This window comes from Colossoma macropomum, unplaced genomic scaffold (assembly GCF_904425465.1).
Source record: "Colossoma macropomum unplaced genomic scaffold, Colossoma_macropomum, whole genome shotgun sequence".
Classification (NCBI taxonomy): Eukaryota; Metazoa; Chordata; class Actinopteri; order Characiformes; family Serrasalmidae; genus Colossoma; species Colossoma macropomum.
The window spans coordinates 845,004-870,414 of record NW_023495386.1 but is presented as its reverse complement, the minus strand read 5'-3'; the positions used below and the strand labels follow the sequence as shown (position 1 = coordinate 870,414).

The 25,411-nt window shown below is 39.4% G+C and overlaps 2 protein-coding genes across 5 annotated transcripts; both read right to left on the bottom strand.

The window, feature by feature from the left end:
- Positions 1 to 135: 135 nt before the first annotated feature.
- Positions 136 to 10,971, bottom strand: slc39a6 (solute carrier family 39 member 6). 4 transcript variants are annotated; one of them, XM_036562405.1, is made up of 11 exons: positions 10,811 to 10,971; positions 7,974 to 8,669; positions 6,740 to 6,884; positions 6,530 to 6,640; positions 6,218 to 6,387; positions 5,889 to 6,074; positions 4,439 to 4,526; positions 2,555 to 2,896; positions 1,593 to 1,673; positions 1,111 to 1,301; positions 136 to 998 (listed from the first exon to the last, which is right to left on the bottom strand). In XM_036562405.1, the coding sequence occupies exons 1-11, from the start codon at positions 10,835 to 10,837 to the stop codon at positions 846 to 848; spliced, it is 2,190 nt and encodes a 729-aa protein (XP_036418298.1). In that variant the 5' UTR covers positions 10,838 to 10,971; the 3' UTR covers positions 136 to 845. The 4 variants fall into 4 exon arrangements, with proteins under 4 accessions (XP_036418298.1, XP_036418302.1, XP_036418301.1 ...); XM_036562409.1 differs by lacking the exon at positions 10,811 to 10,971 and adding an exon at positions 10,556 to 10,784; XM_036562408.1 differs by lacking the exon at positions 10,811 to 10,971 and adding an exon at positions 10,333 to 10,511.
- A 101-nt stretch (positions 10,972 to 11,072) lies between these two features.
- Positions 11,073 to 23,639, bottom strand: LOC118801984 (cytochrome P450 7B1). Its single transcript, XM_036562410.1, has 6 exons — positions 23,381 to 23,639; positions 17,667 to 17,803; positions 15,938 to 16,576; positions 13,690 to 13,896; positions 13,330 to 13,508; positions 11,073 to 11,761 (listed from the first exon to the last, which is right to left on the bottom strand). Exons 1-6 carry the CDS (start codon positions 23,455 to 23,457, stop codon positions 11,435 to 11,437), a joined length of 1,566 nt encoding a protein of 521 aa, XP_036418303.1. The 5' UTR covers positions 23,458 to 23,639; the 3' UTR covers positions 11,073 to 11,434.
- Positions 23,640 to 25,411: the final 1,772 nt, after the last annotated feature.

The window sequence follows — 25,411 nt, the reverse complement described above, 5'->3', positions numbered from 1 at the left end:
TCACATAAAAAATGGTTGTATGCATGTCAGCCTCAACTGTACATTAAAAACAATTCTAAAATCTTCTGTATAAACAAAGTGCAAATAAACACTGTCAGTTAAATTAACTCACAAATTTGCAGAGTGAAAAAAACAGATCTTGCCGAGATTCTCTGAATCTTTACTGGAATGTGAAACACAGGAAACTCCATCATACTCCAAATGTATACATGTATACATGCACATTCAGCACTGTTACAGCACATAACGTATAATAACAGTTGCCACACAAGCTGCCACAATGGACATTTGTAACAATAAAAATACAGTAAGTGATGCACTGATGGAATGAATGAAGGGCAGAGTGAATACAGAATGCCAGTGATATTTACAGACTCTAGTCAATGTTTGTGACTGCTGAGACTGTATTTATAGGGATGAATGGTTATTTAAACTGGAGATAACTTATTCACTGTATGACTGCAAGTTTAACAGCCACAATGTAACTTCAGCCATAGAATAAACACTGAGCAAACCACATTGAACACATCAAGCAGGGTGAGATGACCAGGTGATTATGGAGTCTCTGAACTGAGCATCCTCTCAGATAATCAGTGTAATTCCTGAACTACTAAAGTCACAGACCTGATTTCCATGAATCATCTAATTATTACATCAAGTTCCAAAATACCCATTTGTCCAACTGACTGTTCCCAGCTAAATGTTTCCATGGGCAGCCAAGTGTAAGAGCAGAAAATGGCTACTGGCCAACGGTACAGGTCCATTCTACTGACATGGGTTGATAAGGAACCAAGTATTATCCTAGAAGCTACCAACTAGGTTTGGTGTAACTGATGGTCATGGATTTAGAAGTCTATGCTGAGTTGAATCTTGTGCTCGAACACGGCAATGACGAGCATGATGCCAAAACCCAGCAGTATGCCAGCATTCTGCAGGACAAAGAACCCATAGTGACTGAACCCTGCCTCACTGGCATTGTTATGCAGCATCTCCGGGACCTACACACAAATTACAAACAAGGCTATCTGTGAGATTTGCTTTGCAACAAGTATTTTATAAATGAATAAATACAAAGTGGGCATAGCCATTTTAGTTTCAATGCCGACTCACCATGTCCACCAGTGCGACGTACATGAAGAGTCCAGCTGTGAGAGCAAAGATCCACATGGCTACATTCTCCGCATAGTGGCCAATCAGAATTCCCGTTATCATCCCCAGGTAGCCCATTAGGGCTGAGAGTAGGTTATAGAGAATTGCCTGTTTCACCGTCATCCCAGCCTTAAGCAGGACCGCAAAATCACCTGAACAGAGGGAGAAGAGTTATGATCACTTTGTGTGTTCTCCAATAGAAGAGTGAAGAACATAAACAATCATCTGCTCTAGAGCAGACATACAATGAGGTATATCTAATATAAGTCATTCTGACAATGCTCAATTCATCTAATTTATTTTGTGCCGGTTCATTGTTTAAACCCAAGTCAGAAAAGCCAACATGGGCTCAAAACTCACAAACTGCAGGGTTCCAAATTGCACATGCAAACACATGAGCTCACAAAAGTTAATGGTAATGACAAAGATGGACATTTACTTACCCAATTCATGAGGAAGCTCATGGCAGAATACAGCGACTGATGTGCTGAGACCACTGGACAAACCTTCTGTAAATGCTGCTCCTGAAAAAACATACATACAAACAGATTTTTAAAAGATACATTTAGCGCAAGAGGTAACTATTTTCTGTGTTCTTGTATTTTACTGTTGCTGTTTTTAAATTTGATTTTTTAAAGCGTTTGTATAATTAAAACCTCTCAAATTTAGTGTATACATCACAGTTTGGTGTTTTCCCTTCTCTAATACTCCAACTCAACTTGGCAATTAACTGATAAGTTGAATTAGATGTGTTTGCAGACATGAAAACTCATGGGCAGTGTAAAAGGTGACAAGTTCAGAAAACAATCCTCTGCAGTGCTGTCTGGTGGCATTATTTCAGTGATTAACATTCTGGTACACTCTAAGCCTAAAATACATGGGTATATCGCTATGGAATAGTTTCATTAATTGAGTTAAACAGCTGTGCCATTACTATTGTACTATTTTAATTTCTAGGTAATTTTTAGGTGATTTTGATCACTACTTGCAATGTAATTTGAAGACATAGCTGTTACAAAAGTCCATAGAAATAATTGTGTTCTGTGTCAATTTCAGACAAAAATAAAGTGGTAGCTCTTTTTTTGTTGGCTAATAATAATTACATGTTAACCTTTTATATCTCCGGCCGTTCAAAGGCTACTGAAAAAAATAAAAAACTTCACTCACAAAACGCCTCTCTTTATAATATTTAAACACATCATTATCTTAGTTCCAACTGACCTATTAAAAATCAAATACTATATCTGTGGGTCTGCAGAATAATCACAATCAACTGCAGCTGAGCTGCGATTGTGGAAGAGAAGGGATTCATCAGAGGAGCAAGTTTAGTGTGAAGGTTGACCATCACTAAAGCTATGCTACAGCAATGAGCTTGCATGGGTCTCTCAGTGTGTGGGTACGTTACCTATTGCCAGTCCATCACTGAAGTTGTGCAGGCCGTCTCCCATGATAACCATCCAAGCAAGGGTGGCGACCCCAGCATGCTCAAAGTGCTGGACAGAGTATGACTGCGTGTGTCGATGTGTGTGAGTGTGCGGGTGGTGATTCTGGGAGTGGTGGTGGTGCAAAATATGGTGGTAGTCATGGTGATGGTGGTGCTGTTCGTCTGACTGGCCAACAGTGTCATGGAAGTGGGAATGGCACTTGTTCTCACAGTCTTCATCTGTGTAGCAGCTTTGAGATAACATTACTTCCTCTTCTTCGGGCAAGCCGAGTCCACGTGCATGCCTACCATTTGCCCCAGCATCTGAAAGTGAAAAGGGAAAAGAAGGAGGGAAGAAATATTTACATGTAGTTGCAAGTGGCAATACACAATACACGTGGTCCAAGCACTCATCGGCACAATGAGTTCTTTGGTGTGGGTCACGTCATTAACATAACCTCCGTGTCTTGTGGTTCTACAACCTATGGTTTGGACTCCAAGTAGAGCTGCAAGTATAATACAATATATACAAGCTCTATCAGCACTATGAGGCCTAATGTGACAGTACAGGGCTTTGGCACAGAAAAAAAAAAGATAAACAAAAGGCAGACAGAGTTTTCAAGAGAGCCTCCATTTATCATAATTTGTGATGAGAAATGTGCACCAATAAGGTTTTTGTCAAGTTCAAGTAAAATTTACTTTTTGACTTTGGTATAGTAAGTTTAAACAAGTAAGTAAAAATATCTGACAATTTCTGTCATGTTGTAATTGCAAAGTTGTTCAACTTAATAAACAATCATGAGACACCCATACTTATCTGCAGAAAGAAAATTATGGCAACATGATTTTTAATGATTTTCAAAACCTCTTTGTGAGGGAATAACTCGAATCCAGTTTCCGCCTAGTGGCCAATTCACTTGAAATTGAACAGGGCGATAGAAAGTGCCCTATTAAACATACCACTGAAGTTTCATCATAATTGCTTAATGTTAGGTTTATCAAATACATGCTGACATCTGACTGGCCTTAAGGATCCACTTATAATCTACCTAAAAGATGCAGCATGCAAAATTTCAGCTTGATAGGATGCACAGATGCCAAGAAACAGCTAGTTATCAGTTGCAACACCCTCTAACGATGTATATGCGACAAAAAATTGATAGGTCATTTTAGAATCATGTGCCACTTAACTCTGTCAAATAAAGCAATCTTCAGTTACTGTTATTTAAGTAAACTTTGTTCCAATGCGGAAGGGTTAATTAGCATAGGGTGGTCATACTGTTTAGAAACATCAACATGTTGATAATTATCATGGTTCAGACTCCCGAGAATAGTGTAACAGTTTTGTGAGGATCAGATGAAGAAAAAAAAAAAAAAAAAAACAGTCTAGTTTGCAAAAGTAGCTTTTGCATATTATTATGCAAATCAGCATAATTATAAGTGGGCAGAGCTTAATGATTCTTGGGGCTTTTTTTGGTTTGAGTCAAGAAATTGGGTAAAAAAGAATTCCGTCCGTATGCCTAACAGCGTATGAGTTACAAAAACAAAAAAGCATTTTGCTGCGCAGTAGCGTTCCCTTCAGGCCGATCGGGCTCATCTTGAGCGCCTAATTAGCAGAAGGGACTACTACCAGTTTACCAAGTTTCACACCCATATAATTTACAGGTTTGGTCTGCATGACACGTTTTAGGGGAGAATCAGGATAAGAAGAAAAATTATAAAGATTATTTAAAAAAAAATAAATAAATAAAACAAACAACAACAGTTAACAACTAAGTCTAGGTTTCAAAACTGGTACTGTGCAGCAATTGTGCAACACCTGGTTCATACACAAATTCACTGTCACACACAAACACACACACATACCATCCAGGGATTTAACATCATGGTCCTCTAGAGCTGGCAGTTTCTCCGACTCCAAAATTTCATTAGCCAAGTCTGCCCTTCTCTGCACCTGCATGCACACAAACACGCGTTTGCAGCCAGCCAGATAGCACAATGTAATGGTGCATAACACCACTACCCTGCTTTTGTTCAGCATGTTTTAAGTAACTGTTCACTTGTAAACTTTTGACTTCAGCATTTGCATTTAAAGCATGTTAAGGCTTAAATACTGTGACAAAAGTATTACTACGGCTATATATGTGCAGCATGAGGGCCTGAATCTGACCTTGAAGTAGAATAGTGATTGATGACTGTGATGGTACAGCTTTGGTTAAAAGCTGTAGCATTACAGTCAACTAGGGCTGGTGATTAAAAAAATGATACTGATTTTCAGCATTCTGACAATAAATCCAATTCTAATGAAGTATGTTTCAACTAAATTAACAAAAGGAAGAATAGTATAAAATCACAATTAACTTTGTGCAACTTGGATTCCTAAAAATGCAAGGTGTGCTGTTAGAGGTGGTAAAATGTGTTCTGTTTGTTTTTTTATGCTAATGACTACATTTACATGCACATAATCCGATAACTGCAGTAAAACAAATTTTGGCAAAGTTTTGTTTGGCACTTTTAAAAGCAATTCAGTAATAAGGGTCTACAGGAGTCTCTCAATAATCATATTTATTTATGAATTCAAAATGCACATCTCTACCGTTGCTTTGTAACTAGCCAATAAACTCCCTAAATAAGCACAGCCCATGGCATTAAGTTAATTTAGTGTTTACTGTTTCTCAGGCAGTGCAGGTGTAGAAATGAAACAAATCCGAATAAGGATTTACAAACTCTGTTGCTGAGCGAAAATCCAGGTCTCTTTACATGATATCTGGAAATTCATTAACGACTTTAATCTGATCTATGAAACTAAAGTATGTTGCTTACATGACCAGTCAGATAACAGCTGAAATCAGATAATGATAGAATTATTAGCGCACACTCACTGATATCAAGAGTGACAATGGTTAGCAAATGCAAAGGTAGTCTTTGCTATAGAATTAGCATTCCTGACTGAACAAGGAATCAAACCCCAATCTCCTGCCTGTGGGGCGATGCCGGAATAAACAGTGCTACACAACCACTTTACATATTGTACTATCACTTGAGGTTTCCATTTTGCTAATGAGACTTAACAAGCTCATAAACGCAAGAAGTCTGGGTCGTGAGATTATTACAAATGCCATAGCCTTTAGGAAACTTCAACTACCTGCATAAAATGTGCATTAGGATCTTCACAATGTTAACAATCTTGCCTAATTTTGTATCGAAAAAATTATAAATATACTGTAATTTATCACCCAGCCCTGCAATCAGCTCAATCCATTGTGTGCATGCATGCACATGTGCATTTGTCAGACCATCTGTTTGTTTGTCTGACCTTCTGTTTTTTGTCTTTGTACATTTTTGCAAGGGTCAGGAAGTGCTCAATAAGGAACATGACGTAGACTCCGCCCAGCGCTGTCAGCCCTGTCCAAACAGGCTTCAGAGAATCCTCATCGTCTCCATGCAGACTGTGCTCCAAGCTCTCATTGGCTTCCAGGTGATGCTTGTGGTGACCCTGAGACTGATAAAAGAAAGTCAAAGAAAAGAAAGACTCCAGACTGCTGCTGTATATGTGTAAGCTTTGGAATGCAAAGGAACATATGCAACACAGCTAATAATTAGTTTAGAACAGAGAACTGTGTGTATATTGTGTGTGTATCATACATGTGGTATAAGGTGCAGGAAGGCGTCTCCGCTAAGTGTGCCCACAGCGAGGGCAACCAAGAAGCTGAGCAGGAAGTTAAAGCAGACTCTGTTCATGAGTGGAATTAAGACCACGCCCACCAGAGCCAGCAAGCTGATTATAGTGATGGCGAGAAACCCACCAATCCAAGCTGCAATACACACATTAAATACACACATACATAGATATGACACACAGGCACATCTCTCTGGAATCTAGACTGTATTCCATATATCTCCTCATACACATGTTTAATATACTTTTTTATTTGCATGTATATATTACATACTTACCAATCTGAATGGGGGAACTCTTATGCGTTTTGTCATTGGGTAGATCATGATGATGGTGGTGATGATGATGATGATGATGATCATCATCATGGTGCCGGTGATTTTTATAATCTGAAAAAGTGACATTTTAACCACCACATCTCTTAAACATACTGCATCAATTACTGAGCATAAGACAGGCTTTACAAATCATTTGGACAATGTTCTAACCTGACTGGTTCTCAGGATGCAGAAGGCAGGACTTGGAATCAATCTGCGCAAGGAGGGCAGGGCAAAGGAAACTGAAGTCTCGTACAGAGAGGATAACTTCTTGGGACATGCCATGGGACTGCAAAATAGCGGTGGCATTCTGGCACTGAGAGAAAGGGACACATTTAGGCATATTTGGGTTTCTGAAACAATGGGAAAAACATCAGTGGTTGCTATGTGATGCCAAATTCTGCACTTCCCATATGTTAACCCACTGAATACTAGTTTTATTATTTCAACTATTAAACTTAAGACTTATTAGAGAGTAGAGATGAAACGATATTAAAATTTCATATCACGATTATCATGACCAAAATTATCACGATTATCGGTATTATCGCGATATTGTTCAAATGTTTTGAAAAGTAAAATAAATAAAAAAATAAATACTGATACACGAACTGAAACTCGTTTCACCAAATTTTATTTTAATAAGGTCAACACATTTTTAGTATTACTTTTGTATTACTTACAATACTTGTAATAGTCTGTAAACAAAAGAATAGCAAATGTATTATTACAGTTATTATTATTATTACTGTTATTATTCTTTTTCTTCTTATTATTATTATTAATATTAATTACAATAACTAGGGATTTCCCTGCATAGAGAATTAAATCTCGACCAACTCTGAGGTGGGTCTTAATGGAAAATTACTACTTCTAAGAGGTGCTGCACTCGGGGGATTTCTGTCCGAACTGCAACTGCAGCATTATTGTGCCGTTGTGGCGCTGAACCCCTAATCAATACAGTGCACTAGGAAAAACAGCCAAAATCACAGAGGAATTGCGTGACCGCGCTGTGAGCTGCAGACAGTGTAGAACTCACACAGCGTGTCTTCACCTGTGGAGCTGCTTCTCTAAAAGCATTAAAAACTAAAACATAACTTAAAATTAACATGCATCTGAGCTGCAGCAGAAACACTCCTACAGTTTCATCTCTGAAACTTTTCCTAAAAGCAGCACGCAGCGTTTACTCGCGCGAGGTCCCGTCTCAAAGCACACCATCTTCCCTATGTAGTGCACTTCGTGGATCATGAAATAGCAAATCCTTCACCCAAAGAGTGCGTGAAACGTTCGACTAAGTCATCTATAATCAACATTAACAACAGGCTACAAAGTCCCTATTTAAAACTCAACTGCTTGTTAATGATGATCGTGTATGTTTGAACAGTAGCGCTATGAGTATGTGTACCTCCTGACTGTAGTTAAGGCTGGTCTGGCCATGATCATGCTCATGATCATCATGCTCATGGATATCCAGATGATGTGCGGACAAGTTCTCAGTCTGGTTAGAGTGTGTTGTATTAGACTGAGGGGAATCGGCATCCTGCACAAGGTTGTAGTTTGCACTGCGATTCGCTCTGCGGGACTTTGTGGCATAAGAGGGTGTGGTCAAAAGTGCAGTCGAGTCAGGAGCTCTCTTCATGTAAAGATTATGGTGAGCATCTGATTGGCTCTTCTTTCCAGAAACAGAATCAGGATGCATGTTGGGGGTGGAGTCACTCTTCTCAACATGAGAACCGTCACTCTCCTTCTTGCTGGACACTGAGAGTGTCTGTGTGGTGTGTTTGTGTGCATGCGGGTGTGAGTGTGAATGTGAGTGTGTGTGATTGTGTTCGTTTCCGTGGTGCTGAACTACTACTTTCCTGATGCGGTCTAGCCCCACTCCCTCCAGCAATCTCTGAAGACCAGCCAATGATATGCTGCCATTCTGTCCATACTTCAGGAAGAGTGCATGCAGGTGCTGCTGCTGTGTCTGCTCCGCCAGCCGACTGTCTGTCTCCACTGCAACAGGGCCACAGTCAGCATGCACTGCCACTAAGCACGCCCCAAACAGCACCAGTGATGTAACTGCCAGGAGGTGTGCCCAGGCAGGGAACATTGTCACCTACAGTAGAAGAATTAATGAATATATTGGTATTATATTTACATATAATACAGCAACACCAATTCCTCACCTTAAACTTTTGACACCATAATATGTAAAATTGGGATCAACAGCAAAACTTGAGTCAAATGCATATTTGTAATAAAACTAGACAATTCTATTTGTCATTTGTCATTTCTCAGTCAGTTTTACTTTTAAATAATGACTTATTAATTGTATCTATCAGTGATAAAAACAGTGTTTCTGGCCTGGAACATGGTGAGCAGAACAAACTGATATACAAGTCAGCGTGACTGAGTAATACCAGAAACCTTTAAAACAGGAAGTCAGAACATGGAATTTCCCTGTTATTTGACTGAAGTAGAAGTAGCAAAAAAAAACAAAAAAAACACCTGAGTAGGACTTTGGGTCACACTTTATTAGGAGGGTCCTCTGTAGATGCTCTACAGATCTTTAAACCATTAACAACCTTTCTTGTGAGGGTTAGGGCTCGATTTAATAAACTCTTTCACACTGGACTTGAAGTTCAGTTGTATTTACTGGAAATTTAGTTGAATGTTACTTAAAGACAGACTGAGCATTTACAAAGCATCTACAGTGGACCATTCAAATAACACTCAAAGTTTAGTTGCATTTAATGGATATTCAGCTGAACGTTACTTAAAGATATACCGAGCATTTACAAAGCATCTACAGTGGACCATCCAAATGAAGTGTTACCGGACTTTGAAAACCATCATGCTAAAGAACTTACTTATACAGTTTGTCAGATCCTATTCTTCCCTTTTTGATACTTCTAATCTGAAAACAAAATGACAAGCTCTAATGTAAGAGGTGTGAGCATCAGCAAATCAGTCCAGATACTATCCAAAGAGAACAGAATGAAATTCAACCCACAAAGGAATCTCTGAAAGCGAACGATTAAAATGCAATGAAGTAAAAAGCACATCCCTTCCCGCATAAATGTACTAGAGTACCAGAAACTGAACTGAAATTACATGAGAAAGAAACAAATTCATAAATATAAGTGAACAGAAGTCAGTAAATGTAGCCTGGAACTCGGACTGTCTGACTACAAATGTAACTAGAACTAACTAACCTACAGCATGGTTAGGGCGAAGGGTCTGTTGTGGCATCTAGAGGACTCCCCGCGCACACACGCCTACAGCGGCTTTCGAACAGCACTACAAAGTGTAGTGTTTTCCTGTTTTCAGCTCATGTACAGCTTAATAAGACTGAATCTGATGTGCCCTAGACGAAAAAAACGTGTCGGTCGCACCACTACAACGAATATGAAACATGCAGTCATCCACAAACGTTATTAGTAGGTTGTGTCGTACCCACCATGTGTTGAGCATCTCTAGTGTAACGTGTCACTTCGTTATCAACGTAAGCGACAAGACCCCGTTCCGAAGGGCCGTTTAGTTTAGTTCTTCTCACGGAATTTTATCTACCCAACATCAATTAAACATCCTCTCCTGCTCCTCAAACTTAAAGTGAAACGACGAGTGTTAAAAAGCACGAAGAGTTGGCAAAGCAGCACAGCGTGCCTGTGTCTCACAGGACGCGGCCTGGTCGGTGAAATCAGGCGCTGTTCACTTTTCATAATAATAACACACGTGTGAAGAGCAGAGCTCGGACGTTACGATCACCAGCTGCTTACCGGAGCGAGCGACGCTCAGCACGATCGAATCAAAGCGCCCTTTTTCCAGCAGCGCTGCACACAGTACACAACTCGCTTTGTCTTCGGCTCGTGTGCAAATACACGTCACCTCACCACCGGAAATCAGGCGCGCTTCCTAGTATTAGCGCGCAAACTGACAAAAGTCTTTTCTTTGATTCACTATCTTAACTTCTTCCATTACAAAACAGCTATAATTACTCACCAATCTAGCGGTTATTAGCTTCGCCTGCTGTTAAAATATGTAAACACAATGCCACAGGCTCTCGCATGAAAATACTGCTGAACTTCTTCGTTTTGTACTGAAAGCTACCAAAAGGATTGTGCGTGTCGCCCCCTACAGAGAATGGATAGAAAATTCACCAAACGCTACAAGGACTGCGTCTTTTCGTCCAGGGCCTGTTGTATCAGTCAATGTTCACAAACAAATTTTGTTATTTTATAGTCTATGTAACGTTACCCAGTTAGAGCCAATCCGGACTGCCATGCGCGCTTTTCAGTTCACATCTGAACTTCCTCTGAAGCTCTTGGGTCTTGATGCTTCACAGTGTTGCTCAGTATGAGTCACAGCGCAGTAATATCCTCTCCTCATCCAACACATTAACTTAGCGGCAATGACAAAGCATGATTCAGACGCTAGAAACACATGATCCTGTAAGTCTTACTCATTTAGTCTGGATCCAAGTGCATAATTTTCTATTCACATAGTTCCAGGCGTTTGATCAGGTTTGTAAGATTTATTCTGCATTTCTTTCTTTTTATATATACAATGACATAATTCTGTCATACCAGGTAAAGACATACAAGGAAATAAGGATACATAAAAAAGAATTTTGTAATTCACAATATTTGCATTGATTTGTATTATTACTGTACAGTGCATTCACATGTTAATGAAAAATTTATGTTACACTTCATTTCAGAATGTTAATGAACATCAACAGAAACCATTCTTGCTTCTCAAATTCTCATTAGCACAATATAATTTTAATCTTTGGTCACATCTATCCTTTTTTAGGCATTTTGTTATAGTTTCTGAGAGGAGAACTGAAACAGTTCTCATTCTCACTCACTTAGTTCTCCATCATTCATTTCTGTCTCCCTCTTCCCTCTCCTTAAGTGGATGTTTCAATCTGTATCTGAAGGTGATGTGGTTGGCAGGTGGTAGGATACCCAGGCCTGCTCGGCTGCTGTCCAGCGTCGCTTTCTGGTGGCCAACAACTAGCTGCATGTCACACAGCAGCAGAGTGATACACACAAATTGCTTCATCTCGTTAACAGCAAAGAATCGCCCAGGACACATCGTGGCCCCTGATCCAAATGGCATGCGATAGTACCGGACCTTCTGATCATCTTTATAGAAGTCAGTCTTCTCCTTCCCATCTTTCACGAACCGGTCAAACTGGTACTGCTGCAAGACCATAAAAACACATAAAACATATAATCACATTAATTCCTTCACATTCATTGGTAAAATGCTAATAAAAACAGAAAGCAATGATTTGTAAATTCTGTTTGACCTGTTAAATTGAAAATAGAATATTCTATATTTTACTGCAACATGTTCCAAAGAAGTTGGGTCAGGAGCAAGTTTACCACTGTGTTACATCACTTTTCCTTTTAACAAAACTTAATAATCATGTGGGAATACAAGTCTTCGGCTGTGCAACCAAGTGGGTCCTTCATTGAGACAGGCGAAGACTTGTGGAAGGCAAGTCTAGGACCTGCACTCTCTGATTACGTAGCCATGCCGTTGAAACACATGCAGAATGTTTTTTTGGGTTTGTTATGTTAAAATAAACAGGGACATTTCTGAAAAAAGACATCATCTAGAAGGCATCTGTGAAAGCATCATTAATGCTGAACACATTTTGAGCAATATATGCTGCCTTCACAGATGTGCAAGTCACCCACTGAATTCAAAGCTTTAGATGAGGGTAAACGCTAATCTCTGCAGCACTTTGGCCCAGAAGGTCCCCAGTTCAACATGCCTGCTATAGAGGGTGAAATTCCATAAAACTATCACACATGCTTACGGAGGATATTATTTTTTATTTCTTGCTGATGCAAGTGGCGAGCTTAGAACCATCCTTGCTTATAAAAACTAGATCTTTCCTGGATGCTCTTTTTATATTCAAGCATGATTGCTCCAACTGTTTAAGATGCTTTTTTAACATCACAATGATTCTAGTCCTAAATTGCCCTGTCCCAACTTTTTTGGAACGTGTTGCAGGCATCAATTTCAGAATATTAAAAAAAAACAAAAAACAAAACAAAAAAAAACAAAGTTGATAAGGTTAAACCTTAAATATACTGTCTTTGTATTGTTTTTGTTATACTACAGATTGAAGTAGATTTATAAATCACTGCTTTCTGTTTAGCCCTGCGATGGACTGGTGACCTGTCCAGGGTGTATCCTGCCTTCCACCCAATGACTGTTGGGATAGGCTCCAGCTCCCCCCGTGACCCAGAGGGATAAGCGGCTTAGAAGATGTTTGTGTGTGCTTTCTATTTATTTTTGCATTTTACCTGCTTTTTTGGAACTGGGTTTGTACTTACAAATGAAAATGTAATAATTCAAAATTAAGATGTATTTAGTAAAAAGTATGTATTTTTTCATAATGGAATACATGTAATTGAGTAAAAGTATAATTAAACTGAATAAGAGTACTCTTTTTAATCATATTCAAATAAAGTTGTATTCTTCCAAAATAATACTAAAGCACAAGTATTTTCCACACCTAGTAACCAAAGACAAGATCCTTGTATGTGCAAATACCAATAAAACCTGATTCTAATTAAATGTGGCAGGGGAAATGTTCTAGCACTTGGGTATTACAATACATGGAGCAAAACAAAGTGAGAGGTTTATATGACAGTTTGAACAGGCTACTTCTGAGTCAGTCAATCAGACAGCTGTTTTGGTAGTTATACTCATTTGTTGTTTCCATAGCTACAGTGGTTTGTCTCTACAGCTACCTGTGGGTGTGGGTAGATGTCAGGGTCCAGGTGTGTGCTCCGGGGGTGTAGAGCAACAATGTCCCCTTTACGCACACACACAGAGCACTGGGGGTCCAGATGCAGACAGAAATCCTCCTGAACCACTCGTATATTCATTGAAACAGAGGACAGACGGAGACTCTCATTAACAGCACTTTCTACAGACGAGAGAGAGAGAGAGAGAGAGAGAGAGAGAGAATGAGATACATGAGGAAAGATAAATGAAAAAAGGAATGCTCTACATGCCCCTTTGTCATCTTTTTTCACAATTTCTCTTGCACCAAGAATGAAAAAGATGCATGTATATGAGTGTGTACAGTGCATGTCAGTGTGATTTACCAAGGTAAACCATTCTGTTAAGCTGCTCTCTGGTCAGTGTGATATTATGATTACGGATATACTCCATGTCATGCTCTCCAATCACTTCCATGATCTCCTTCAACACAACTGTGAGGGCTTGTGGGTCTGATAGAAGGTGGTACACACACCAGAAGCATGCTGGAATAGTGTTTCCCACCGATGCCCACAGTATGGCAAAGTGATGAGCTAGAGAGAAAGAGAATATAGAAAAATATATAGAACGAAAAATATAGAACCAGTGTGTGTATTGACTGGCGTGTTCAGTCTGCTCCATAATAATAGTAAAGATGGATTAAAAAAAAAGGGTCACGAAAAAAATGTTTATGTGGTTGATTAGCTTAGTCTCACGCAGAATATGAGAAAACCCTAACCTTTAATTGAATTTAGTCTCAGAAAACAAAACTCATAAAAACAGAGGCCATATTCCCTTAGTCATTAATCATTAATTAAAATAGATTTACAATTAGAGAATGTACACATAAAACTAACACAAAAGTGTTTCGACTTTCATTAATGAGGTGATGACTATAAGAAAATAATTACACTATAGCTAAGAAGTTTCAAACAATGAGAGCTGCAGTGAATCTCCCTTGAAGAGGGGAATTCAAAAGAGAGAACCTATGACTGTGGAGGATCAGGAGACATTCTGTAATGAGGAGGGGATTCAGTATTTTGCTCTATATTCTCCATTTTCATCAAGCATCATAGAAAAAGACTAACTGCTTTTGTGTTAGCAAATGGAGGTTGCACAAAGTACTAAACATAGGACTGCCAATGACTATGATAATAGTTTGTTTTCTTGGACTAAATTTACTTAGATTGTAGATTGTTTTTGTATTTTCAGTGTGAGACAATTAACCACAAAGATATTTCTTACCTTCACATTCATGACCTTTTTTTTTTTATTTAGATATTTATCATGTCTGACTGTATATTACACTCAAAATGTGCATTTTTGGTAAATTATTAGCTCATCTTGGATGGCTTATGAGTACAAACTAATATTTTTGTAACAGTTGTTTTAACATTCACATCTTCACATTTTTCCACAAAAAAAAAAAACTTTTCAGGCTTTCTCAGTACACTTGAAAAAAGCAATTTGAGGGGTGCTGCATAGCAGCTTAGATCTGTACATCACAAATTAGCTTGAATCGATCATGGTCAAATATACTAAAATATGCTAATGAGAGGAGGTACCAGGCAGCAATGAGAGCTGGGAGAGGCAGCATGAGGTCAGGGCCCGAGCCTCAGTGCCAAAGAGATCAGCGAGAAGCAGGATGAGCTCACGCTGCCAATGCTAAACCACCATTAAGGGCAGCATGAGCACCTGAGCCAAGAGGGAGAGAGAACTTGTTGCCCCTAATATCCCACGGCAACAACAACGGCCATTCCTCAATGTGAGGAATGGTCCGGCAGCCACACCGCTAGATGTTGCCACCAGCCACAAGCGTCAGATTAGCAAGAAGGTCTAAACATTACATTCTACTTCACTAAAGACTCTCAAGTTTAGAGAATGAAGACTCAAATCTGAGTGAGTAAAATCCACAGCCTGTTGCCAGAGTGACATAAAGACAGAATCTTTCTGATTATTGAAGTTACAATGGGAGTTTTGTTCCTGCTGTCTTGTTGAAACATAGAGACAGTGTGCAGGACTTTGGGGGAAAGGGGTGGGGTTTGCAATTTGCAGGGTTCAGGGATGCCATTTTTAGCAGTTTCTTGGGCAGAACGATAATGCATAAATATATGTAACAATTTCTTATTCATCATAGGTGATTTCTTGTTTTAATTTATGATTTTTAGGGTAATTTAAACAATTTGAGAACACTGAAACCTAATCTTAGTACCAGATGCTTTGAGTTCCACAAGTGTTTCTAGTAACAGGACATTTTAAGTTTGGAATAAAACAGAGAGATAGCTCTGTGTGAAGGTTTCCATCTATATGACCATCCAAAGAGTCTGTCCCTCAAAAGGCCCCATGCAGCTTGCTAAGTTCCTCAGATATAAAATCGATAATAAAGAAATTGGGAACCATTTAGCCAACAGCATGGATCCTGTTTAAATTCCCATTTCGTTTATTAGGATACCCCCTTTGTAAAGTTTCTGTCTACACTTTGTCTTTCAGTGGGCCACCTTTATGTCTTACCTACTCAAAAGCTTCAAGTGTGTTAAACTATTGCAACAATTTATATGTGTGCTTGTATATAGTAGGAAGGTCTGTACAGATTACCTGCTCTGTCCATGTCTTTGAGTATGTCATACTGTTGGAACAATTCAGTACGTGACTGAATGAACTCTGATGGACTGGTCCATTCTTTCATTCTGTCAGGATGAAAAAACTTGATCAGCTTCTCCCGAATGGATTTGGTTTTCCTCAGCAGGCCAATGGGTGTGCCAGCAATCAGCAGTGGAAACATGGCATCAAACTTCCTGAAGTTTTCACGTAGTGTATCTATCCATCTGATCCTTTCTAAGTATATCTTTGGATCTTTGTTTGCCTGTGGGGGTCGTCCGAACAGTGTCAGAAATGTTGCCTCAAACATTACATGTTCACAAAACTGATACAGGCCCTCCTCCCACCAATCACACTCTGGCTTTGCAACCTGGGTGGAGGCTAAGCGATGTCGTAAGATGACCTGTAGGTTACCCATCATTGTCTGTGTGAGGGAGTTGAGAGCAGGGCCCTGTAGGAGCAGGTACAATTTCTGGATTTTGTCGCTCATGCCAGGGCATTTTCCGGAGCGGACAGCTGGATAGCCGAATGTTGCAGATGCTGCTGCGTCAGAAAACTCATGAAAGTCCAGCTGCCTCCCATGTTTAATCACGGCTGGGTACAGGAGAGGGTTCATCACAAATGTCATGTATTTACCTACAACATAACAAACACACACACTTTATATATTCTATTATAATGCTGCAGATTTACATTTAAGGTTTCTGCTGATTTGCAGGAAGCTGTAAATACTTAAGAAATTTTAGATGTGCCCAGAATGATGAGAAAGAGATGTGTAAGATCTTAGTTGATGTGTGGAAGACTGCATTATCAAACTAGAAAAGAGCATTTCCAAAAAAAAAGAATGGTTCAACCAAAATTTTGCTGCCATTCAAGCTAGTATCAGTGCTGCAATGGCTATTGAGTTAGCAGCCAGAAAACATTGGACCCCCTGAATACCAGGGTGTATGTCACACACTGTATATATGTATTTCATTAGTTTCCAGTACATATTTTTATTTTTTTTATCTCAACCAAAATAACATGTGTTCTGCACTCTGTTATTATGGAGCAAAAATAAAATAATGACCACTATAGTGCTTTAAGCATTTTTCAAACCGACAAACTTTCCCAAGTCAAATTTGATTTGCATTTGCAACAAATTTTAATAATTCATATTTTGCTTGTGGATTGTAGTATTTTATCCAAAACCTCCGGCACAATATTAACTCCATACACCCCAACCTCTCACCTTGGTTGTAATGGACTATTCCATGTTGTCACCACTGACGTGAAATGTGCTAATCTTGGTAAAAACTCTTTGCAAGCCTGCGTTGGACTGATCTCAGCAGTACAGTTTCACCGTTGAGCAAGAATGACTGTGTTAAGTACACACACATTTTCTTAAAAACAAATGTTCGTTTTTATTCTCCATCTCCTCTATTTCATCATCTCCCATTCCTCCTTCACTTTGTTCTCAGCTCTGGACGCCCACCCCTCCTCCTACACACACAGGCTAACAACTAGAATTGCATGTCTTAATGGTGCAATACTGCTAACCCCACTCCCCCCCGACACTGGGCTAAAATAACTCAGTTATTTTACACAGAGGGACGTTTTTCTCTGACCAGCACTTCCTGTTCTAATGAATTCCAGCTGGTTTATGATCACTCCTTCTGGACTGAGAGTCAGGTTTTATACTGTACATCCATCTGTTTGTACGTATGTATGTGACTGTGTATTGTACCTGCAATGAGAACAGTAAAGATGTCTCCATGCTTCTGCTGTAGTCGCTGTAGAAACTGATGGGAATCTTTCCTGAATTCCAAAGTTTTTCCCAGAAATGGGATCCATCCTTTTATGAGAGGAGGCTCCCCCTCTCTCCTACAAAACAAACAAGCACACTCTTGCATTGCCATACACTTTTTTTAAAATATTGTTAATTAACAACACATTTTGGTTCATCACTAATTTAATTTATTTTGTGTCATGTCACAAATACTTTCCAATCTCTTACACTATGCCAAGTTTAACTCAGCTACCTGGCACAGCTAAAACAACTTAGAAACTATCAACCCTTAAAAATCTTGATTACATGACAAAAAACTACACCTTATATATCCTAACAACATGACCTTTCACAAGTGTACAAAATTAAAATAATCTCAAATAAAAAACACTCTAAATATAAGTGTGTTGACAGAAACTTTTCTCATGACTTTTTTTTAATTTCTCATGAGCTTAAATGGGGGTTTTGCCAGTGCTCTGTAAAACTTGTCCAACCGCACAACAGTGGCTATACAAGAACACTGGGGTGGGTGTGTGGGAGTGAGTGGGCGTAAGGGATCTTACACACACAAGCATGGGCTCTCACCCTCAAGCAATACAAATAAAGTCATAAGTCAAATAAACACAGCATACATAGTTCATGTGTACATGCAGAGTGAAGACGTGTGTACGTGCGTGTACTGAATGTGTGAGTCTGTGTTTTTGTTATTCTTAATCTCATAAACTCAGCGATTCTGCGAGTTCTCAGTTTGGGGGGACAGAGTGTGCTCAGATTACTCAAGTGAAACTGTCCAAATAAAAGTTCTGGGACTGGGCCGATAGAATTGGGTCACCACAACCATGGCACCACAACAAGGCCACCATGTCTGGTTCAAGAGGACACGAGGGGTTTATGTTTAACGACTAAGTAAATGAAGCTCATACAGAGTGTAAACACATGAACCACTCATACTCCATAATCATAATCCACCTAGGGCTTATGTGTTACCACTGACAGAACAGTGCAGGAAGAGTGCAGGAAGAGATGTGTAGAGAACTGAACGCTGTATTACAGTAAACGTCTCCATTAAATTTAATCTTTATTACTATGTGGTGGTAGTTTAAATGTGATAGACTTGTGTTCATAGTTCAGACATGTTGAAAAAAACAAACAAACAAACAAACAAACAAACAAACAAATAAATAATTTCACAAAGTTTTCACATTCTAATTTTTTCCTGGACCTGTCTTAAGAGGCAGAAAAGTTCCATTTTATGCATTTTACATTTTAATGAAGTTTGACGGATTGCTTTACAGTTCATCTTTGGAAGAAATGGCGGCCCCCTCTGGCCACTGTGATGAAGTGCAGCAGGCAGGTCCCACCTGTGGAAGCAGATCTGGAAGGACTGTGGTGCAGAATAAAATACTTTATACAGTAATGCAAATCTCTTAAATCACTGTTTATATCTACTCATTTTAATACCAAAGAAAAAGCAATTACAAAATGCTTTTCTTGCATTTTACTGCTAATGTGTAATGAATATGACTTCAATTAGGACACAGTATCACTGACGCAAAGCACCACTCTTATGAAGCATCAAAAGCTACTTGAGCGCTAATAGCCTCACCCTCGTGGAGAATCTTTAGCTTGCCAGACAAGCCGTCCAGGAGATGCTGCGCATATAAAATGCAGCCATGTCCACGATGAGAATGCCATTTTGCTCATTTACAGCATGCAGCAACATCTAAGCAACACTTCTTGCCACTGGCTGACAAAAGCCACAAAGCACAGCACCATAAAGCTTTAGTGCCCCGAAAAAAATGACACCCTAACAAGTATATCTAACAACGTGACATTTATAAGCATATAAAATACAATTCCTTTGTGTGTATGTTTTAACAGAAACTGGATTTTTGAGAATTTGTAGTAGGTTGAGTTTTGCCTGTGCTCTGTAAAGCATGACCAACCTCGCAACAATGGACCCTGCTAGAAAGAACAATATAGAGCAGCACAGCTGGTTACTACGGAGCCCTGTTGGTGACATCCTGTATAAATAAAATAATGAGTGGCCACAACTTAGTAAGGCATGGGAACGGGATCCTAATGCATGGCCACGACTTAGTAAGGTGTGGGAATGAGATAATTAAGTTGTGGCCACGACTTAGTAAGGTGTGGGAACGAGACCTTGCCTTACTAAGTCGTGGCCACGCATTACGATCTCGTTCCCATGCCTTACTAAGTCGTGGCCACGCACTGCGATCTCTTTCCCATGCCTTACTAAGTCATGGCCACGCATTACGATCTTGTTCCCATGCCTTACTAAGTTGTGGCCATGCATTATTTTTATTTATACAGGATGTCACCAGCACGGCTCTGTAGGTTACCAGCAAAAACAGCACACCAGAAAATCTCTTAAATACTTTCTTAACTTGTGATGGAAGTTAATGTAAGAAGATTTTTTCTTTTTGGACTATTTTCGTTGATCCAATCTTTGAAATTTTAACACAATGTAAAGGATAACTGGAATTTTCAATATGTACAAAAGTTCAAAATGACAAAAATGAATTTCGAAAAATTTTGCAGAACAGCGACAATATGCTGTGTTTTGGATGTTGCTCTGCGGATCAAGCAGCATGACTATGCTGGGTGACCTGCTTAACAGCACCAGATCAGCATAAATCAACCAGCTTAGACCAGCACTAAAATGCATGGTTGTCTGGTTGATGTGTGCTTTTTCGGCAGAGGCTACACAACAACACTACGGGTGGGGCTTTGATAAATCATTGGTTAGTTCATGTGCTCCATCACGAACGGGACCATTTGATCTACTGTCAGTCAGGAATTTTATCATTAACCATCATCGCTTTTAACCTCTCATTTCATTGCAGCAAGTCATAACATCATTTTCTTTATAACAATTAATTGTGCAAGGTGTGCAATAAAAGACTCATCAGCCCGTAGAAACTGATGCAAACATTTTCATGCTCTTCTTAATATGACTTAAAACAGTGTGATTTGGGAAATTAAAGTCAGAAGAGTGGCAGTCTGTATTCATCGCCACACTATCGGAAAAACACACGACTAGAGACGTTTTTCTTGCTTATGAAGGCAGAAAATTAACCGCACAGCCCACTTTGACAACCTGAACCCAAATTTGAAAACAGTTAAAATGGTTTCACTACCACTCATGCTTTCTGTAGGTATATGATCAGGCAGTATAAAAGACCCCTAAACTGCACTAATACTTATAATTTCAATAGCAACAAATAGTTTGTTGTTTGTCTGTTTTGTGTCTTGGGAGAGATGAAAGAATTCTTACATAACATCAATTAATTATTAGCCTGGCTGACTCACTATGTGACCCTGAGTTCACGATCAGACTGTTTAGATCAATCTTGACCTTAGACCCAGTACATATTTAACACGCTTTATTTTTTGCATTACTACCCAAAAGTTTATATGAAAAACATCTGTTTTTTAAGGTCGCCTGGGACACTTTGGGTAAAAGGACTACACATGTTGCTAATCTCTTAAATCACTGTTTATATCTACTCATTTTAATACCAAAGAAAAAGCCATTACAAAATGTTTTTCTTGCATTTTACTGCTAATGTGTAATGAATATGACTTCAATTAGGACACAGTATCACTGACGCAAAGCACCACTCTTATGAAGCATCAAAAGCTACTTGAGCGCTAATAGCCTCACCCTTGTGGAGAATCTTTAGCTTGCCAGAGAAGCCGTCCAGGAGATGCTGCGCATATAAAATGCAGCCATGTGCACGATGAGAATGCCATTTTGCTCATTTACAGCATGCAGCAACATCTAAGCAACACTTCTTGCCACTGGCTGACAAAAGCCACAAAGCACAGCGCCACAAAGCTTTAGTGCCCCGAAAAAAATGACACCCTAACAAGTATATCTAACAACGTGACATTTATAAGCATATAAAATACAATTCCTTTGTGTGTATGTTTTAACAGAAACTGGATTTTTGAGAATTTGTAGTAGGTTGAGTTTTGCCTGTGCTCTGTAAAGCATGACCAACCTCGCAACAATGGACCCTGCTAGAAAGAACAATATAGAGCAGCACAGCTGGTTACTACGGAGCCCTGTTGGTGACATCCTGTATAAATAAAATAATGAGTGGCCACAACTTAGTAAGGCATGGGAACGGGATCCTAATGCATGGCCACGACTTAGTAAGGTGTGGGAATGAGATAATTAAGTCGTGGCCACGACTTAGTAAGGTGTGGGAACGAGACCTTGCCTTACTAAGTCATGGCCACGCATTGCGATCTTGTTCCCATGCCTTACTAAGTTGTGGCCATGCATTATTTTTATTTATACAGGATGTCACCAGCACGGCTCTGTAGGTTACCAGCAAAACCAGCAATCCAGAAAATCTCTTAAAAACTTTCTTAACTTGTGATGGAAGTTAATGTAAGAAGATTTTTTTTTCTTTTTGGACTATTTCCGTTGATCCAATCTTTGAAATTTTAACACAATGTAAAGGATAACTGGAATTTTCAATACAAAAGTTCAAAATGACAAAAATGAATTTCGAAAATTTTGCAGAAAAGCGACAATATGCTGTGTTTTGGATGTTGCTCTGCGGATCAAGCAGCATGACTATGCTGGGTGACCAGCTTAACGGCACCAGAACAGCATAAATCAACCAGCTTAGACCAGCACTAAAATGCATGGTTGTCTGGCTGATGTGTGCTTTTTCGGCAGAGGCTACACAACAACACTACGGGTAGGGCTTTGATAGATCATTGGTTAGTTCATGTGTTCCATCACGAACGGGGCCTTTTGATCTACTGTCAGTCAGGAATTTTATCATTAACCATCATCGCTTTTAACCTCTCATTTCATTGCAGCAAGTCATAACATCGTTTTCTTTATAACAATTAATTGTGCAAGGTGTGCAATAAAAGACTCATCTGCCCGTAGAAACTGATGCAAACATTTTCATGCTCTTCTTAATATGACTTAAAACAGTGTGATTTGGGAAATTAAAGTCAGAAGAGTGCCAGTCTGTATTCATCGCCACACTATCGGAAAAACACACGACTAGAGACGTTTTTCTTGCTTATGAAGGCAGAAAATTAACTGCACAGCCCACTCTGACAACCTGAACCCGAATTTGAAAGCAGTTAAAATGGTTTCACTACTGCTCACGCTTTCTGTAGGTATATGATCAGGCAGTATAAAAGACCCCTAAACTGTAAAAACAGGACAAAAATATTTAGAACTCAACAATCATTTATACTGTAACCGTCGTCAATACCCTGCTGACATGGAAACCATTTAGTGCTTCTGCTGGTTCCTAATGGTTTCGTAATGTGTTTTGGCTTTTTAAACATTTGATATCACACGGTAAAGGATCCTAACAGTTTAACAGGTGAGCATTGGCTGATTCTAAATGCATTTGGTGGTTTCCTAATGGGATCTAAACGTATTCTACAGGAAACTGGTGGGTCTATTGCAAACAATTAAGCCAATTCCCATTAGAAAGCAAAACCATAAGGTTCTGATCCTAATGGTTTCTAATAGCCCTTTTTCAGCAGGGAAAATCAACAGCCCTATTACCTCCTATACGGCACTTTGACTGCTACTGCATGGCTGTTCCCAGAAATTAAGTTTTGATTTATTGAAATGAAATTAAAAGACGCATAAACTCACTCACCTCCTTCTCCCGAACAGCCTGTGGAGCACGAAAAAGGAAGCGATGCCGAGAAACACCGTTAACAAAGTCGCCAACATGTCAGCTCCTTCGGTTTAATCGATTCAAAGCTTCGGACGGTGGTCACCTTCCCACGAACTCTTCACATCAGACTGTTTCCCGTTCAGCTGCACTGATATTCAGCTTCTGCCTTGAGATCGTTCTGACAGAGCGGACGACGGAAAGCGGTCAGCAGGGGTCTTGTCTACTAAAACCTAAAGGGAAAATCAGCGAAGGCGTGTCTAATTGAAATCTGGACAAACTGAATCGACCGAGTTCAGCGTTTTGGGGGCGGTGCATTTTAGGGGTGTGGCGCATGAGCACTGTAGGCTGTAAGTGTCTTTTTTATTTAACCACAGCTTCCAATGCAGAAGCAACTGACGAATGTTGCAGATATCGTAGTAAGAATTAACACCTGCCTTCAGCGTATGCAGGAGTATGCATTTGTTTCGGTACTGCCTAGTCTGTGGACTACTAATTCTCCTTCATTTAATGACCATAAAATATAGACCAAGTCGCAAATCTCCGTCATGAAGACAGACACGTGCGAGTGTGTTCCTTCCTCCCTCGCACACATCCTTAGCTCGGGTGTGCTTCTGTCTCTCTCATTACAATTTGCCCCAGGCTTCACTAGTGCGCGTGTGTTCAAGGCTGTTGTTTAGTCACATAAAGCCTTCTCTGTTTGGTTTCTTTTGACTGCAGTCCAGACCCACCCATATCTTCGTCCTCTCTCCCTCTCACTCTCTCTAATTATATAGTGCTCTGCTATTTGTCAGGATCAGAGACCTCTGAACATACTCATAGTCTGCAATCAGAAATTGAACAGACAGGACATAATGCCCCACTGGATGTTTTAGAAACTGGTCACCCCTCTTCAGCACTTCGTGGCAAGCCTGAAAAGAGGAGAGACAACACCCATCATACATTTTATTACACAGGAGGTATGTCCAACTCGGCTACAGGAGATCTAGCGCCCTGCAGAGCTCAGGTCCAGCTTTAAAGCAAACTTCCTTTGACTTGAACAAACTCATTCAGAAGGGTTTGATGAAAAAAAACCCAAAAATTGTACAGAGTCAAAGTTGTTTACAGTGGTGGTAATAGGAACCAGACATCTGATGCATTTATTGCTGCTAAAATCTCCCTTACAGAAAGTTTTTACATAAATTGGTTATGAATACACTGCCTGATGCCTACAGCACTATTCAGATGATCCTTCATGAAAGGAAGGGTAATAAAAGTTTACCACAGGCCGTTTATGTTCATGGCCGACTCACACAGGATAAGAAATCGTGGTATGATGGGAGATGGGAGTGGCTACTCAATTTACACACACCCTTTAATCTAGGAAAGAACAGAAAACGTCAAAACATTTCATTTAGATACTTTCGTTTACCCTATCCAGCTGTCTTATGTGAATGCACCGTGTTATTAGTGTGGTCATAAGCTTGGGAACCAACATACAACATCATCATATAAAATCAAATATTTTTCTGTAGTTTTTTAGGTTTTAATCTTCTGAGTTGTATGCTCGAGGTAGGACAGTACATATTGGCTTGAATTTAGCCACAGAGAACACAAGTAAATGCTTCCTCAAGCCTCCATGCTTAAGAAACTCCTTTTCCACAGAATATGATAGCATGTTTATTCACAAGGAATAAATTTTACCTGAGGTCATTTCTACTGCTTATTTTAGAAGATAAAAGGGGGCAGAATCTTTACTGACTCGGTGAAAGAAGTGACACATTCGGACAGGACTAAAGTCACTGAGAAACACTAGTAAAAATTCAATTACCCCACCTCTCTATGTAAAACTAATTCCATCCGAATAGAACTTAAGACAAGTTTTTCAACAGGATCTCAGCACAAAACTTTTAAAAAGATATATATAGTGGAAAAGTACATGCAGGGCATTATAAGGTCAAACACTCCACAAAGAAAATGTATTTTATTCAGATTTAACACCATTTTTACCATTGACAGCATTACATTTAAAAC